General features: G+C 43.0%; 1 protein-coding gene across 6 annotated transcripts in view; it reads right to left on the bottom strand.

Moving 5' to 3' along the window:
• The window catches only part of FLT1 (fms related receptor tyrosine kinase 1), a 142,004-nt gene that overhangs the window by 100,356 nt on the left and 22,378 nt on the right, over positions 1–19,270 (bottom strand). For 3 of the 6 annotated variants that reach the window (XM_081909316.1, XM_081909315.1, XM_081909312.1), the window contains exon 4: positions 12,008–12,056. The exons of 2 other annotated variants lie outside the window; for them this stretch is intronic. Coding sequence is in view for 1 of the 4 variants with exons in the window: in XM_081909317.1 (XP_081765443.1) it covers positions 8,089–8,164 (76 nt within the window). In the remaining 3 variants the exon portion in view is untranslated. Of the gene's footprint in view, positions 1–8,088; positions 8,355–12,007; positions 12,057–19,270 lie in introns of those variants that run through there. One more of the 6 variants, XM_081909317.1, reaches the window with a different exon arrangement.

Here is a 19,270-nt window from a genome sequence, read left to right as displayed (position 1 = left end):
GAATTCACACTGCAACCACACAACAAACAGCAACTCGTTTCTACCTAGGAGGAGTACCATATTTTGCTTATTGCTTAGTAATCTGAAAAGATGGGTACATAACTATATTGAAGCCACAGACTTCTGGCTCTTCACTTAACTAATGCACCATGTTACTGCCTCAGGCAACTATTCATCTCTCCATAGGGAAGCCCAGGTCAATTTTTAAAAACCATTTAGAACAGACACCCCATTAATACACTGAGTAACCTTTACTGAAGTCATTAATGAGAATAATGTATTTATCTTTTCAAACTGCAGTAGACACAGAGCTTAAAACCTAATGAATCTAACATTTCTTCAGTGGGCAATGAAGATCTCTATTACAAATCATTTCCACGAAGTTTTTAAGGCTCATTAAACATGCCTTACATTATTTTTTTACGATTACCTGCTAGCCAAAGTGAGCAATTCAATCAAACCAGCGCTACTGGAGTATATATTGTATACATTAAGAAATGCTTCTTACACAGGTAGGAGGGTGATCAACATTTCTTAATAGGAATCTCTAATTTCCACCATCCTAAGTTTTTTTCACGCAACAAGGCTCATTTATTTTAAGTATCAGGATGAGAACTAGTATACAGAAGTCAGTGGGAGTATACAGGAATGCTCAAAAGGTAATAAACATCCCACTGAATGGCTTAATATTATGCAGTTAGTTGTATTCTTAGCTGATGTGATTTGCTCTTGCTGAATGGTAAGCTCACCCAGTGAAGCTTGGAGAGAGAGGGGAGAGGTGGATGGCAGGACTGCAACCTGGTTAAACAAAATGCAATTGATTAATCATATGAAGTTCTGCAGATAATTTGAAAAAAATCTGTTGATTAAATCAGAGCCAGCCCAAAACACTTTGGCACCTTAGATGAACCACAAAATGGCTCCCCTTTCCTCACTAGGGAAGAGTGAAGATTGACAACAGGAACAAAGGGGCAATAAAAATATGCACTGGGATCTGCTGATCCTGTGGATCCTGTCACCTGAGGCAGTCACCTCACCTTGCCTCATGAGTGGGTCGGCCCTGGATTAAATATAAAGCCTGCATTTCAAGTGAGATTAGAATGCTGGGGAACTGTGCTTGTGGTGATGGTATGAATGCAGCTCATAAACACATATCAAAAGTGATGGGCAAGTATTTTGTCATTCTGCTATTTTACATTGTTTTAACTGGTTTATTATACTTTTATTGTTTATTTATTATTAATATGCTAACAGGCTGTATATAAATAATAATAGAAATGATGCATGTATAGTCTATAATCTGACACAGTGCTTCCTTTTAGGGAGAAATCCAAAATTCAAAATCAGTTGGAGGTTTGGAATAAGCTGAAGTATTTCGTCCCGGCTTAGCCACAGAAACACTGTGTAAGTCTTCCATCACAACTCAGCTGAGGACAGGGTAAGTCCCATAAAAGGTGTTATATACTGTACTGAGTTGAATAGGATCCAAAAGGCAGCAGTCTGATTGGTCCTAGAACAATAGGGTCCAGAATGCAGCAGTCTGATTGGTCCACAGGAGCCACCCAATCCAGCTCCAGGTGGAAGTGAATCCGCAACCTGATTGGCCTACAGGTGAATCCCGGAAGTAGCCAATCACTTGGGGCCCATTGTGTAAATAATGTATATAAAGCAGACATTCTGGGGGAACTTCCATTCCTCCTCACCACTATGAGCTGAATAAAGAGCATGAAATCCACTCTCGACTCCGAGTATATTTCACTGGCGACAAGGATAGGATCCCGCTGAGCTGACCGTCACACACAGCACCACAACACCGCCACCTGCCGCACCACTGCCTCGCACCGTGTATCCAGGCTTCAGCTCCAGGTCCCAAGGAGCTCAGAATGGCAACCGACAGCAGCCTCTCGCTCGACTCCGAGTATATTTCAAAAGGGATGTTCTGGGGTGTGTGGTGGGGATGTGATAGGGCAGGAGGAGATGTACCCAATTCCAAACTCCTTTCAGCTCAGCCATGTGATCTAGCAACCCAGCAAAAGTTACATTGGCAAAATGGGAGTTTGGAATAGGAGTAAATTGCACTGGTAGTACTTACCCTGACGTAAATTATGCTGGCTTCCTATACTATGGATTGTTCTATTAAGCTCATCTGACTGCAGTTCAAGCAGCAGCTGAGACATGGCTGCATGAAGACATAGGGCATAATTACACTATAACCCTGTCTAATTTATATCACTTCAATTGGCATGGCTTCACTTCCCTCAAAGAATCCTAGGAATTATTAAAAATATAGGAAGCTTAAGGAGGCTGCTTTATTGGTACAAATAGCTCAGTACTGTCAGTGGTTCCCAAACTTTTTCTCTCTCCCATGGATCACTTGAACGTTTCTGATTTTTTGCCCTGTTGTAGCAATTGTAAGGCACTGTACTAGATCATGAATGATTTTAAATTGTATTTTTACAGACATGATGCAGACCACTTGAATGAAGTTTGTGGTCCACTGGTAGTCCACAGTCTATGGCTTGGGAGTCCCTGATATACACTGACTGGCAGAAGTTTTCTAGATTTCCGAGAGCAGGCATTCCCAGCTCTGTGTGGAGATGCTGGGAATCGGACATGGCACCTTCCGCATGGAAAGCAAATGCTCTACCACTGAGCTGAAGCACTTGATTGACAAAGTAATGCGAATTCTCAAGTGACACAGAGATCCCTAGACACATGCACCCTCAAAGAAAGAAGGAAGAGGAAATGACAGTCAACCCCATTGAATTCTGTGGGGCAAATACACTCACCATTGTCTGACTTTCTATAGAGGAAGTGACAAAACCTCCACAATTCTTAAAAACATTATTTGTAGGAATATTTCTGGTCTTCTCTATATTTCCTTAGTTTAAAGAAACAAACCTTTTAATTGTACTCTGAAGATAAGGTCTGTCAACCAAAGCCTTAGTTGTGCTTTTATACCCTCAGCTCCTTCAGTCTCACTTACTTCCTTTGCTACTATAGTCTGTCCATAAATACATTAATCAATGTGAGCAAATGTGTAGTATCCAGCACCTCACATAAAATGTGCAAAACAGTCAAGGATGGTTTTGAAAGGTCACTGATACTATACCAGTGCCTATGGTGTGAACACAGCATAGTTATCCACTACTGCCTCATCACCAGCAGCTGCTGGTCTTTATAGCATGCAGTGCCACAGGAAGCTATTTGCTGTTGAGTATTTGCTGTCATTAAAGAAAGTGTACAAATACAAACCCCAGATCTTGCCACTAATTAAAATTCTAAAGTAAACTGAACACTTATGAGTACCAGTTTTATGTCCTTTGGCCTGCTTATTGCATTTCCTAGCTACTGCAATTACATAAAAGTCTTCCAAGTGTAGGAGTACCATGGAAAGGATATTTGAGTGTTACACTGACTCCTATGCACACTTCCAGATCCAGCATAAACTGGTCTTATTTCCCCCAATATTTTGTTCTCATACAATGGTGCTTACATGGTCTGTGTACTGTGTACTTGCCTCTCAAGTAGTAAACTTCTACATGTAGTAAACCAGCCTGCTCATTTTGCTAAGAGAGCCCTGGACTTCTGCCCCAAAGCCCTGCCCTGATGATATTACTGCTCTCATATCTTTGTGACCTTTGCTTCTCTAGATCCACCACCCTCTTCTGTTCCTCCAATTTAATCTGACTTTATTACTACATAAATGAGGATGCTACTTAAATAGTAAATATTCTTTTTAAGGGACAGTAGAGCAACCCCAAGCAATCTACCCTTCCATTGTGTTTGCCAGATTTACTCTTCTATTTAGCAGCAAATGATAAAATCTCCATCTCTGATCTGCTTGCCTAGCACAGGAATCCACATTGCTTGTTGAACACAAACTTCCACTTGAGATGCCCTGACTAATGCTATGGAGAGGAGCTGCAACATAAATAAGAGTACTCAGACACTTGAAATACATAGGAAAAAAACAAGTCTGGTACTTGAAAAAAGAAGTTTTTCAAATAACACTTGATGACACTAAGGACAAGATTGGGAAATCTGAAAAAGTGTATCAGTGCCAACCCTATATAAAATTGTTGGAAATACAGTGGTACCTCAGGTTAAGAACTTAATTCGTTCTGGAGGTCCGTTCTTACTTAACCTGAAACTGTTCTTAACCTGAGGGACCACTTTAGCTAATGGGACCTCCTGCTGCTACCGCCACACAATTTCTGTTCTCATTCTGAAGCAAAGTTCTTAACCTGAGGTACTATTTCTGGGTTAGCGGAGGCTGTAACCTGAAGCGTCTGTAACCCGAGGTACCACTGTAAGTCCACTGGAACTTGTTCTAAGGAAATGTACAGATAATTGCAGCCTAAATCCTGTTTAACCCAAATTGTCTTCCTGAACTGGTTTAAAATGTTGGTTTAACTCTTGGAAACACTCAGTACATTGTCCTGAATGTAAGTTCTATCGCTTTATTTCAATTGTTCTTAGAATTGTGCAACCCACAGAAAACCTTCTGAACTTCTATAAATCTGCTCCAATGTCTCTATGCAGTTTGGATCCAAGAAAGGAAACTCAATACAAGTTCTTATGGTCAACTTAGTGTGATGCTCACAAATATGCTCACCATTAGCAACTGTGCATGTTGTTATACGTTGCCTCTAAACACAATGCCTGGCAGCAAGTCTGGATTGGCCACTAAATATATATTCAGTTCACAACCAATTGCATCTTCTTGATAAAACTGAATATCCATATTTCTAATGGCCACTAGTCACAATGGTTATGTTCTGCTTCCTCTGTCGGAGGCAGTATGCCTTTGAATGCTAGGAATCCCAAGTGGGGTGAGTGCTATTGCCTATGGAAAGTCTGAAAGCAAGATCTGAGTGCAACTGTTTGCCCACTGTGTGAATGGGGTGCAGGACTAGACAGGTCATTGGCCTGATCCAGTAGGTTCATGTGTTCTTAAACACTTATTTATCACATATTAATATTTTGCTTGCTAATAATAATCTCAACAATGCAGGACACTACAGACTTAAGTGTGGTGCCTGTTTTATGTTCTGTTCACTCTTTGCTTCTATAACACTGAATCATTTTAGCATATATATATATATATATATATATGCTTTCGTAGATTTTCACGGGTACAGGAATGCAGGTTTTGGTGTCCTCGGGTGTCTTCCCGTGTAAAAGTTGGGGTGTCTAGGCGACGTTTCGACGAGGTCTCACTCGTCATCTTCAGGCTGGTGCTTTCGGCTTCTTGTTACTGGAACAGAGCAGGATCTCAGTGTTTGAGTTCCTATAAATACTGTTGAGGGGGTGTGGTGTATAGCCTCCAATGTTCTGGGCAGAGAGGAAGTTCCCAGGCTAGTGTGCCTTTTCTTCTTTTGTTCCTTAATTACTTGAGGGATATCTTGAGTGATTTCTTGAGTGATATCCTGAGTACCACTTAGGTGGGTCATTAGGTGTGGATTAGTTGCTAAAGTCTTTGTGTCTTGACCTCTTGAACTTTGTGAAGAGAAAAACTCTTCACAAAGTTCAAGAGGTCAAGACACAAAGACTTTAGCAACTAATCCACACCTAATGACCCACCTAAGTGGTACTCAGGATATCACTCAAGAAATCACTCAAGATATCCCTCAAGTAATTAAGGAACAAAAGAAGAAAAGGCACACTAGCCTGGGAACTTCCTCTCTGCCCAGAACATTGGAGGCTATACACCACACCCCCTCAACAGTATTTATAGGAACTCAAACACTGAGATCCTGCTCTGTTCCAGTAACAAGAAGCCGAAAGCACCAGCCTGAAGATGACGAGTGAGACCTCGTCGAAACGTCGCCTAGACACCCCAACTTTTACACGGGAAGACACCCGAGGACACCAAAACCTGCATATATATATATATATATATATATATATATATATATATACGGATTTCAGCAACTTTTGTCAATCAGACATAGAATAGCACTGTGTATGATCATCCACCCATTAACTGTCACAAGCATATTAAGGAGCCACAAGCTGCTTATTGGATAAAAATCAAGCAGAAGAAATGTTCACTAGATATGAGACTAAGGACAGTTTTTGTAAGTGATGCTTATTTGTGTTTCCAACACCTCTAACTCATACATAGATCCTACATCCTGTTTAAAATGATCTGATTCCTTCCCCACATTAATAGCCTTCACTAGCAACATGCTCCAAACTACAGCCATTTTCGTATATGACATTAAGTAGTATCTTTGAACTTTTCTTACACTATTTATGCCAATGTGAATTTTGCCCATGCCAGATACAAATCAGAAGTGAGTTTTTTCAATTCAATGTACATCCTAGCCAATTTAACTGTGTGTGTGCGCGCAAGCACACACAAATATGTAACTTGTGAAAACACACTTACTATTGCACTGGCTCTCAGATAAGTGTGCACATGACAGTAGACTTTATCCAAGTTTCTTGGAACCAAACTCCATTTCAACCAGTGAAATACTTCTGTTGAACTGGGTTGCATATCTGAATACAGAAAAATACCATATAAATTCTACCACTCTCTTAATTGCTTTATTTGTAAGAAAACAGCTCTGATGTCAGTGCTCGCTGCTCCCAACAAAGCAGCCTGATTTCCAAGTTTAAACTTAAAAGGAAAGCGGTGCTGTCAGCAGCATATTTCTAATCCAAACCGAATCAGTGATGATGAGATTCCGCAGGTCAGTTTCTCAGCCACATTGCCAATCTCCACATAACTGCAAAATGCAATTGTTAAGTACTTTAAAATGAAGATAGCTTTAATGTATAGGTTAACCGGGAGTTTAGTCCTTTTAGAGCACCCAGGACAGTTCCTCCCTTCAAAACACTAGGCTTAGAATTAAGGAAACACTTCGCTGGGTTGGCACAGAAGAGGAAAAAACTCATCACCCTTTTAATTCAGCGTCAAGTCCCACGACAATCACATACATGCAAAAACTCCTGCGTGCATAAAATTCCAGCCCTGGTACTCCTTTTTTTATAGACAACAGCCCATGCCTGGATGGCGCCGACCCTTAGCTTCCAGCATCCCAGCCCATGTCAGGAAAGAAAACGAATGTCACTTTCTACGGGAAGAGCTTTGGATTCTCCAGACTCCCAGCCAGTTCTGCTTTGTTTTGTTCACCTGGCATTTTCCTACCAATAAGAAGCTCTCGGGCTTGGTGCTACACCAGGCATTTTAGCTCCGCGTCTTTGAAAGGCGGATGGTCAGAATGCGAATTCTTTTCCCAGCCGCAGCGCAAGGCTGGGAGCATCAGATCAGAAGTTACAAGCTGCTCCTACTATATCCACATTAAGAGGGAGAGAAGGGAGGGGTGGGCATGCACTAGTGGAATACTGGAGAGGCCTATTAATTTCTTTAAGAAGGGAACACCCTTCGAAAAATCCACGTGGAAAGCCCAAGCAGCTGGTTGCAGAGAGGGGTATATGGAAGGTCCGCTCGCCCACTGGGAGGGGGTGGAACGCGCATCCCCATACAAATGGTGCGGTTGGGGAAAGCCCATAGGAACCTTCCTAGAGAAGCCTCGGTGCCGAGAGGCTGACCTGATCCCAGAGGACTGGAGCGTTCATTCCGACCCCATTCCGCGTGGCCAATTTTGGAAGCGATTACTTTTTCCAGATTACAACCAGGCGGCGGCGGCGGCAAATGCGGAGCAGCCTGGCCTGACAATCAAAATCCAAGAAGCTGGTTCTGGGGGAAAGCCCTTGTTCAGATGAAGGAGGATGCCCTTCCTGACAGGTTTCCAACGCCCCGCTCTTGTTTCTGCGATGGCAATGATGACCCGTCGCTTAAAAACCGAGCGCATTTTAGAGAAGCGAGCGCAAGGTGCCGCAAGGTAAGCGCGCCCGCGCGCTGCGCTACACCAGCCTTGGAGGGAGCCGGAACAGGGACACGCTGGCTGGATCCTGGCAGACCCCGAGGGCCCCTTTCTCTTGTGCGTTGTCCTAAAGCCCGATTCCTCTCAGATCCCCGTCCGCAGGATCCAGAAAGGCGTAAAGGGTGGAGCGGCGCCCGTGCGCCCAGGGAAGAGAAGGACTTGCCGGTCCGCCGCCAGCAGCACTTACCTGCCAGAAGGAGCCAGCAGTTCAGCAGTCCGCCCAGCACGGCTCCAGAAAGCCCCCAACCAAACATGCCGCCCATCCGCAGCACGCCGATCGCTGCAAGGAGGAAACTAACTGCTCCGAAGTGAGTCCTGCTCCCTCTCTCGCCCAAGGTCCGGCAAACCCCGGCGCCGCGGAATAGGAACTTTCCCTCCTCTCGCTCTCCCCTTCCCTCCTCCGCAGACGGAGCGGATCGAAAGCAAAAGGTAGTATCCGAAGGGCGCTCAGCTTGCCGGGCTCGGCCCTTTTATAACCTCCCCAGCCCACATCCTCCTTCCCAATCACGCCTCCATCCCCCACGTCACTTGCCCCCCCCGTCCGTCTCCCCCCCCCCCCATTACAGCAATACCTTCGGCCGACCCCGCTTCCTGCCTGGGGTGAGATAGTTAAGATTGGCCAGCAGATTTCTGAAGGGGAACGAGGAGCACGACTTCTCGTCTCTGGCACGCTCCACTCCAGATCGGATTCCATTGCGCGGGGAGGGGGCGGGGAGGTGTTAAGCACCCTGGTTGTACTTGCTGTGCCAAACTGATCCCGCCGTGCGGGTGGGTTGATAGAAAATCGCAGGGATTTATTGGCAGTTCCGTCCAAGAACGGCGCCACTCTTAAGCAGCGGACTTCGCAGAAAGTGGATATGGCTTTTTGTACAATGCTTCTGGAAATCGTCTTTAAAGACTGTCCTTTTTCATAGTCTTCCCTGGATTTCCACAAAACTGGAAGTGTTCAGGTTTTGTACTGGACGTAGGAATAATTGCGAGACGCACAACGCAGTGTAAGCCGAGAGGGGTGAACCCCGTGAAAAAGCACGTTTACATTTGTTTGGGGAACTAGTTAAAAGCGTAAGAAAAGCCCTTTTGGAACTGACCAAAAGTCAATCGACCCGAAGAGCTTGCTCCTCACAGCGGCCATTCAGATGTCTCCAGGATACCCCGTCAGCAGGTCCTCCCTAACGACTACTGTGTCTTGCTTTGAAAAGTGGAGGTTCTATGTAAGCAGCGTGGTAGATCTTTTGCAGTTCTAGAGGGCAGGAAAACGGAAAGCACGCAAACGACATAAAACTGGAAGGTATCCGTCCTATCTTATCAACCGTTCCTCTTGAGCTGCTACATGGATTGCCCAATCTGCGACCCAACTGAATCCGAGACCAAAACTTCTTTTATCTATCTCAAAAGACCGAGGTTCCTCAACCCCCTAAGTGATGCAACTCCATCAGCATTTGAGGAAACTTCCTCCTCCAGGATGTTTCATCCCGGAGATCAATATCGCTCTCTGTGACTTCGTACCTAGGCGTGTGGTTCCCAATAGCTTCTGAGGCTAGGACAAGATCATCACGATCATCTGTAGGCGGAGTTTCGGGTCCCCTCTTGCAAGCAGCAACCGCAGCCTTAGGTTTCTAAGAACTCGTTCACGAACTCATGCAACATGAGACGGTTCAGAAGCGTCCCTGGGAGCAGCTAACACGACTAACAGCAACGCTTAGATTTAACTAGCTAAATGTCGATCGTAGACGATGGGCAGCTTGCAATCACAGTTACTACCTCTGCCCTGCCTAATTATAGCTATAATTTGTTATAGGTTTATGGACTAGCACAGTAAATGCTATTCTAAGAAGTCGGCCATCTCTAAACTTAAATTACAAAATTTGTTTGGTGTACCAAAATACTCTTTCCTCCATATACCCCCTCTTCATTATTTTATTGCAATGTGGAAAAGATAAAGGATAAATACAAAAGCAATTGGAGGAAAAATTTCTTCTATAAGGGGTGTTCAAAGTTTTCTTATTTTTTTGCTCATCTTTGAGCATGGATAATTTTTTAATGTGCTATGCTATAGTAACAGATGCTTATAATGATCTATGAACATGTACCACTTTGAGGGTGCTTCCAGGCTATTACTGTTTTTGCATTGCATTCAAATTTAGGTCATGCAGTTATAGTTGATTTGGAGTGCTTGCACAACAAATGCGCTTCCCCAAATGCGCTTGCAGTATGAGAAGTGATGGGAAAATGCACTGGAAAGCATGAGAACACTTGCTTCTATATGACATCATCTAGCCTCCCTACAAACTAAAAAGATAAATAAATAGCCAACTCTGTCTAGTCTCGTTGCAAAGAAATCAGAATGAATGCTCTATAAGCAGGTGGCCTGGAAGCACCCTGAGTAGTGGGAAGCAGCTAGTTGCATTTGCAAAGCTACCTAAACAAAACAGCACATGTAATTGGCATTTTTATACTGTTGGCATTAGGTGATCGGATGTGACCTCTCAGTAGCTAATACTTTATTTGTTCCAATCACATGTCATCATGATAAGTGTAAGCTACGCTCAGTTTCCAACAACGTAAAAACACACTCAGAACAAAATGATCCATTCTAGAAGCACTTCCTGTGCTTTTGCATAGGTCTTGTTCATTTTAGTAGGGTTTGCTCAGCGGAATTTCCTGATGTCTTGTACCCTTGATACTATGGATGATATTGAACTAAGGTCTCATCCGCACTTTGCTTGTCTCATGCCTAGAAAAAAAAGGTTATGTGCAAAAAGTATTGGAAGAATCCTACCCTGAATTCTGTTTTCTCAAGCTTGAGCAGCAGATTTTCACAGAAATTCCTGATTATTCTAATTTTAGATTATTGCATTTGCATGCTATTTCTTCAATATTGACAGTTATTTACTTCAAATACCAGCACTGAATGCTTTATTACAGGCATATTTGTGATGATCATGCTGAATTACGTATATTGTAATCTTGAGGTGGCATATATGGCTATTTGTTCTAGTGATATAAGGGTTGCTAAACTTGTTATTGTTGCAACAATACAGTGATGTGGCCTTGAAAGAGTGGTATTTTACAAAATTGCAAATATATTGAAAATATAATTCTCTGCCCTGAAGAACACATGGCCGCAACAATTGTACACAAATAACAACACATGAGCAGGATGTCTTTATGCAGATTTCTCAATATATATTATTAAATATTAGTTAATGTATTCCCACACAACACACCTGCTAGTTAAGCAAACATCAGTATCCTAATTTACAGAGAAGGAAATGAAAGCACACGGAAATTAAGCAATTGGGCTAACATCACAGGAAGTTAGTGACGAAGCCAAAAACAGCCCAGATCTCTTGAGTCCCACAAAACCATATTGAATCAGGATTTTTTTTTTAATGATTCAGCTTTCCAGTTTTAAAAGCATTGGTTGGAGTGTTTCCTGAAGACGTGAAAAACTCTTATTAAAATGTAAAAAACAACAACCCTTCTCATCATTGTAGGACTGGCTGATGGTCCTACATCTTAGATTCATATCCTGTCCTTGATACTGGCCAATAACAAATATCTCAGAGGAAAAGAACAAGAAGCCACAGGGTTCATTTTTATTGATGTGAATGTTATATAAGGATCCTATTCTCTATTTTCAAAATTCCCAAACATCATCATTATTATTATGGAACAGCTGGGAAAATGTGATTTCTATAAAGCCTTAAGTTTACTTCTTTCCCATCACATAAGCAAATCCAAATGCTTTTCCTTGTTTTAATAATGAGAGATAAGGCCCCGTCTCCCAAAAGGAATTAAAGATGGGAAGGAACAGCAGTAGAGGATAAGCCCTAATCTGATCTTTAGATGAATTTCCCAACCCAAAACTCTACTTCACCAACCCTACTTCCTTTCAGGTTCCATGACTTCCCATGTGATAAAGATCCAGGAGTTGCTACAACTCTCTCACAGGTCACTGCAGAGGACCCAAGCCTACTGAAATTTCAGTTGAAACATCATCCACCACAAGAAGCAGGTCCATGCAGAACAATGAACAAGAAAAGGCTCATATTCAGAAACCGAAAAAGTTAGGAGAGCATAGAACAAGTCACATTCTTACCCACCTTTTCATGACAGGTCGAATGAACCAGGAGGTAGCAGAACAGTTTCCCTCTAGGCAAACATAAAGCAGCTGTATCACAAATTCAGGTTTGTTACCAGACCTGTTGATGTAGGACAAGCACATGATGAGGACCAAACTACTTCACCAATTTATTTTTCAAATAAAAAGCAGTTGTGGCCCACCTGATATATATTGCACTCCTGATTGAAGACTCACACCAGTTTCCTGCTAAAAATAGTGCCCTTCCCTGCTGTTTGCAGTGAAGGGCATGCACCTTCAGGAACAAATAGCAAGAGGGGCAACAGGATATGTTCAGCAGCAGACTGGTATAGGGCCTGATGAATCTTAGTTGGCAATGCATTCCACAAGATGGTTACTACAACAGAAAACTCCCTGGTAGCCAGCCACTGGGCACCATGGGGTTGGATGAGCTGGAGTAGTAGGTCAGATGATGACCAGAACAAACAGGGAGATATACAGAAGATGGTACTCAAGTCCCATGCCATTTAGGGTTTTACATGTTAGCCCCAGTACAGTCATAAATATACTTCAGGTTGAGCGCTTTTGGGTTGCGCTCTGTGGTGACCCAGAAGTAACAGAGCTTGTTACTTCTGGGTTTCGCTGCTTGCGCAGACGGTCAAAATGACGTCACGCATGTTGGAGATAAGCAGTGTCCCGTGCACAGCAGAATGATGAAAAGTACGTGCCAACATACTCTATATTGCTTTATTTACATTTCAAAGCTGGTAAGTTACAGAAAAACTTCTTCCCTCTGCCGGAGCAGAAAATGCATCCTCTCTCCTCTAAAGCACGGAGAGAAAAAAAAAAATGAAACTGCAAAGAACAGTGAAAAACAGGAAACCAGTGTACGTCACATCCAGTCTCCGTTCCCGTGAGAAAACCCAACAGTGCATTTACTGTGGAATGTAAACAACCTGTCTCGTGACAAGCACTTCGCTGCACAGAGAAGAAAGCAGAAACCAACATCCTCCCCCTTTCTGTGAACATCTCTGGGCAGCGTGTTCGTACAATATCAGTACAAACCCAACTTCTGCACATAGGTACAGTGTTGATCCCTTGATACAATCTTGGACAATACATCAGCAGGAATTTCATTACCTGGCATATAGGACACCGTTACGAGTCCCTTCTGAATACGTTCTCTAGCATGTTGCAACTTCAATTGCAAGTGCTTCGTGCTTTGCTTACAACCTTCAGAATTCAGCAAAGCCAAACATGCTTTGTTGTCCTGGTAAACCTGGATTGGACATTTGACAGGAATTTTCATGTCTTTGCACAATTGTAACAACCATTCACAATCTTTAAGTGAATAAGACAGTGCATTCAGTTCAGCTTCACAAGTACTTAAGCTAACTGTTGTTTGCTTCTTGCATGACCAATCAAAAAGACCCTGATTGTACTTATAGCAAACTCCAGACGTACTTTTCCTGTCTGTAGAGTCACTTCCAAAACTTGCATCTGCAAATATCTCAAGACCACCAGACTTCTGATTGTTAAATCTCAGTCTGTAATGCATAGTGCCTTTCAAATACCGCGCTATGCGTTTCAGAGCTTTCCAATCCTTAACAGTAGGATTGTTGACTTGTCTGCTTAGCAAATTACAGCTAACAGCAATGTCTGGTCTTGAACATCTGGCAATGAAGTTTAGCTTGCCTAGCACACTTCTGTACAGTGTAGTGTCAGAAAATGCTTCTTCAGTGTCATCTACCTGATAACCTGTTGTCATCGGTGTGTCTACAGGGTTAGCATCCATCAGGTTTAGTTTGCTTAACACATCAGCAATTTTCCGTGACTGGTGTACTAGAATGTTACCATCTTGATCTCTCTCTATTTCCAGAGATAGGTAGTTGTTTACCTCACCAAGATCTTTCATGTCAAAGTGCTCTTTCAGTTGAGCTAGGGCGTTATTGTACATTGTGACATCCTCCCAAAAGAATAAAAGATCATCAACATAAAACAAACAGTACAGTTTCTTTTGCCCCTCCTCTTTGACAAATACACATGGATCAGCTTTCCCTTGCTGAAAACCTAGAGAAAACAATACTTCAGTGAGTTTTGTGTGCCAACACCGTGCACTTTGTTTGAGACCATAAAGGGATTTCTTCAGAGCACAAACAAATCCCTGTTTTATCTGTACGCCATCAGGTGGAAGCATATAAAGGGATTCATCTAGAGATCCGTACAGAAAAGCTGTATTTACATCATGGTGACTAATGTGTAGATTTTCCTCTGCAGCTAGCTTGAGCATAAGCCTAATGCTCTCATACCTCACTGTGGGTGAGTAGGTCTCGTGATAGTCTTCACCTGGTACCTGTGCAAAACCTCTGGCTACCAATCTGGCTTTGTGTCTGACTATCTTACCATTTTGATCAGTCTTTGCTTTGAAGACCCATTTGCTTCCAAGCAGTTTCATTCCTGGAACTACTGGAACTAGCTCCCATGTTTTGTTCCTTTCTAAGGAATCAAGCTCAGCCTTCATGGCATTTAACCATGGCTCAGCTTCCTTTGAATCCAAATCCTGGATTTCTTGGAAACTTGAAGGTTCAAATACCTTCTTGGAGCTTTTAACAGCTGTTACTGCTATCTTAGCAAACTCATCAGCAAATCTCTTTGGAGGTCTGCCTTTTGTGGCTCTCTGTGACCTGCGAATTAGCCTTAAGTCTTCAACACTTTCCTCTTCCTTTTTAGGAGAAAAGTGACCTATTGTGAACAATGGTTCCTCCAATTCTTGATCAGAGCTTTCAGAGGGTCGCATAGAGGCTTTCGCACTCTTGAAATCCTCTGAATCACCCGATTCAGTTTCAGACTCAGAATCAGAACCTTCATCAGTGGGTGTGGGTTGTTGCGGTTGCTTTTGACTATCCTCAGTCTCATCACTGTCATCAGGATAACATTGGAAAATTCCCACATTCTCCCCCCACTTGGCATTGTACTCAACACTTCTTGTGAGCTTAATTGTCTTAGAGTCAGTCATCATTATTCTGTAAGAACCTTTCTGATAACCTAGAAAGATACCATGCAATCCACGCTTGTCTAACTTGGAATTTTGTGGTGAGTGAACCCACATGTCAGAACCAAAAATTTTCATGTGTTTGATGTATGGCTTCTTGCCAAACATCTTCTCATAGGGGGTACAACCAATCGCTGAAGATAACCTGCGATTGTAACTGTAAACAAAACACGAGAGAGATTCGGCCCAATAACTCTCTGGAAGATTGGCATCATGCAGCAAGGTTTTTAACCCTTGAAGCAATGTTTGATTTGCCCTCTCGCAAAGTCCATTCTGCCATGGCGAGCGAGGACTAGACAAATCGTGTTGAATTCCTTTCTCAGTCAGAAAAGCTTCAAACTGCTGAGAAGTGAATTCTCCCCCGCGATCAGAGAAAAGAGTCTTTATCTTCTTACCATGCACATTTTCCAACCAAGCACAGAATTCCTTGAACCTAGGAAAAGCCTCTGATTTCTGCTTGAGATTGTACACATAAATATACCTGGAAAATGCATCAATGAGAACCATGAAGTACCTATTTCCACCCAAAGAGGGCGCTAGTGGTCCAACTAAATCAGCATGAACAACCTGGTATGGTTCTGTAGCTTGCCTACTAGACACCTTACCTTTCGCAGCCATTTTCACCTTGTTTGCTGCGCATGCCTTGCACTTCATGTGGTATCTGCAGGGTTTAATAGTCATACCTTCAACCAAGGCAGGCATTTTAGATACTGCCTCAAAATGCAAATGACCAAATTTTCTATGAAAATCGTGAATACATTCTGCATGCAAACTTTTGTTAGAACCAGCAATGCAACAAGTGTCATCCTGCACAACATCATCATAATACAAAACAAACAAACGATCAACATATTCAGCATACAATACATAATCATTTTTCTTTGTGATGATGCACCTTTTGTTCTTAAAGGAAACGTCAATTTTCCGCTCATTCAGCTGTCCAACGCTGAGCAGATTATGTTTGGCATCCGGCACATAAAGCACATTCTGTATCGATAAGTCCAAACTGTGAAGAACAACAGTTCCGTAGCCTTTACTGGGGATTGTGTGGTCATCCGCCTGGTGAATCGCACCTTCCTGCGGTGTAAAAGACACAAACAGTCTCTTATCGTTGCACATGTGGTGGGTCGCCGCTGAATCAACAACGAAGAAAGATCTAGACGTCTTCTGGACCTCTGCAACCTTTGGAGTGAAGCGTGAGACCATTGCCTTGTGCTGCGTTGTCCTGGACACCGGACCTTTGCCTTTGCCTCGGCCTTTTCCACGCGATGAGCTTTCGCTGCGCTGCTCTGTCTTGGCCTTGGGATATTTGCATTCCCTCTTCATATGGCCTAGACATCCACACGAGTAGCATTTCACTGCCTTCAAAGCTTTGGCGCCATCTGGTGGTTCCACTGCACTATGGGATGACGTCTGTGAAGACTCCCCCTTTCCCATGCAGCCAGCACCCCGGCGATCTGCTTCATTCTGAATCACGGCAGTAATATAGTCCACTGTCAGCTGAGCAGTTGGCTGTACAGCAATCTGGGTTGCAACAGACTCCCAACCTGAACCCAAAGATTGTAGTATCATGAAGGAATACACAGCCTCAGGAAAGTTGAGTCCTCTCTGTTGCAGCTCATGTCTCAGATTCTGCATCTCCATCAGATGTATACGCACATCTCCACCTTCAGCAAGAGCCATATTATGCAGCTTGTTAAAGTAAAACATAGTGGATCCAGCTTCTGTCCTCAAGTGAGCCTCTCTCAAAGCGTCCCAAATTTCTCTGGCTGAGGTCTTATCACGCAATAGACAGAGCTCTTCTGGGGATACTATCAATGTAAGAGTTCCCCTTGCTTTGGAATCCTTAGCTTCCCATGCATCTGTAATTGGAGCTGGGGGGTTGTCTGTAATCACCTCAAACAGACCCTCTTTCCGCAGAATTGCCTCTGCATACAAAACCCAGTCCGCGTAATTTTTCTTATTGAGCTTAGGAATCCCAAAAGCATCAGCTAGCTTTGTGCAGCTAGCCATCTCTGCTGCTTTAAATCAAGCTGCTTTATACTGGCTGCGTCTGTGCTGCTCTGCTTACTTCAAACCTCATTCCAAAGGCAAATTCAAAGTTACTTTCACTTTCCCAGCCATCCAAGCCACTACGCTTGTGCCGTGGAAAACGGCTTTAAAAGTTCAAAGTCCAGCCTTAAAGCCATTAATTAGAAGCTGGCAGGCTGCCCGGAGCAGTAGCACATACCTCACATCAATCATTTTGACGCGCAGAGCAGATACCGTGCGATCCGTCCCTCTGCCGCTGTTCCAATCCTCTGCCGGCACTCCGTTTCTTTGCTCCTTTGTTCCTTTGCCAGGAGCCCGACTTCTGGAGTCCATTCTCAAAACACTGCGTTTTTCTGGGCCCATAACCAAATGTTGGAGATAAGCAGTGTCCCGTTAACAGCGGAATGATGAAAAGTACGTGCCAACATACTCTATATTGCTTTATTTACATTTCAAAGCTGGTAAGTTACAGAAAAACATCTTCCCTCTGCCGGAGCAGAAAATGCATCCTCTCTCCTCTAAAGCACGGAGAGAAAAAAAAAATGAAACTGCAAAGAACAGTGAAAAACAGGAAACCAGTGTACGTCACATCCAGTCTCCGTTCCCGTGAGAAAACCCAACAGTGCATTTACTGTGGAATGTAAACAACCTGTCTCGTGACAAGCACTTCGCTGCACAGAGAAGAAAGCAGAAACCAACAACGCACTTGCGCAGAAGCGGAGAAACGCGATTCGCGCATATGCGCTGTCGCATCTTACGTTCTGTTCAGGATGTGAACGGGGCTCCGGAACAGATCCCATTCGCATCCCGAGGTACCACTGTATCTTGATTTGAGTTCATGCAGAGAAAAACAAAATTGATGTAAAATATTGTGCAGCAACCTGCACAAATAAAATAAAATATGTGTAACATAGTTAAAATGCATATAGTTAAAATACAGCCAAAATCCTGACCCAGTTGGAACATTTTGTACCATTTTGCTGTGGCATAAATGCTTTTCAATGGCAGCCTCACATGAAGCATCCTGCAGTAATTTAAACCGGAGTTGACTTATGGATAACCACAGCAATTCAAATGTGTTAGCAATGGTCATAGCTGGTAAATAAGCTGAAGCTAGAAAAAGGCCCCTCACTTCCACATTGAGCAACAGTGTCAGATCACCAAGCAGAACCAATAAGGCTATATTTTTATCTTTCTCACAGTGCAAGTCACCCACTATGGCAATCAAGGCAATTTCAATATCACCACCCCAAACCAGGCCAAAAGCCAGACCGGATGGGAGCTACATAATCAGTTTCATCCACAACCTCACCACCACACGTTCACATACCTTGCCCAGTTATGAAACGGAGCAATAATATAGCCAGAAGGGTCTGATTAAGATGTTTTCAATAAAGTCTGTACCACTGCCACTTACAGGTAGATACCCCTCTCTAAAAGAGGTATCTACTACTTCATATTCAGGTATACTGGATCCTGTACACTGGAAGTACTGATTCAACAAGCAAAGATGGACAAGGTCACAGGTGGTCAACAAGGTGATTCCTTCTGCATCATGAAAATAAATAAAAACAGTATAAAACAAAACACGGTGATCCAATAAAACAGTCTAACTGGAGTCTCCATAGATTCATAGGATTGTAGAGCTGGAAGGGACTCCAATGGTCATCTAGTCCAAACCCCTGGTTCAGCCCATATTTTAAATCTAACATCTGCATCTTCTCTCCAATACTCCAAATATTATCTAAATTCAACCATGTATTGGTTTCTAACATGAACTAACTAGCAGTTATGGGTGCCCTTGCACCCCCAAACTCCATTATCCTAGATCTGTAACAATAGACATGACCACCCACACGACCCAGGTCTCAATTATGCATTCCAGGTTAATGGGTTGATCTGACACTTAAGTTTTGAATAACAGCTGATTTCCCTTTCACTGATCTGGCATAAAGCAGTAAGGTGTTGAGAACCAATGGGAAATATGTAGGGCAAGCCCCTTGCCAGGGAACCACAAATAGATGAAAGACCAAATTAAGTACAGTATTAGCTGTTATAGATAGATAGATAGATAGATAGTTATCTATAATTGTAGCTATTTGAAAACCTAAGTAAAGCTTCCAATCGCTTTCCTATGGCTGCACTGGAGGAGTGGGGAGACACACATGAGCGTAAGACTCATACACTGAATGCTAAGCCATA

This window comes from Podarcis melisellensis (assembly GCF_964234715.1).
Source record: "Podarcis melisellensis genome assembly, chromosome: 4".
In the NCBI taxonomy this organism is placed as follows: domain Eukaryota; kingdom Metazoa; phylum Chordata; class Lepidosauria; order Squamata; family Lacertidae; genus Podarcis; species Podarcis melisellensis.
Note: the sequence above shows the minus strand (reverse complement) of the source record. Positions and strands in the feature narration are given on the sequence as shown.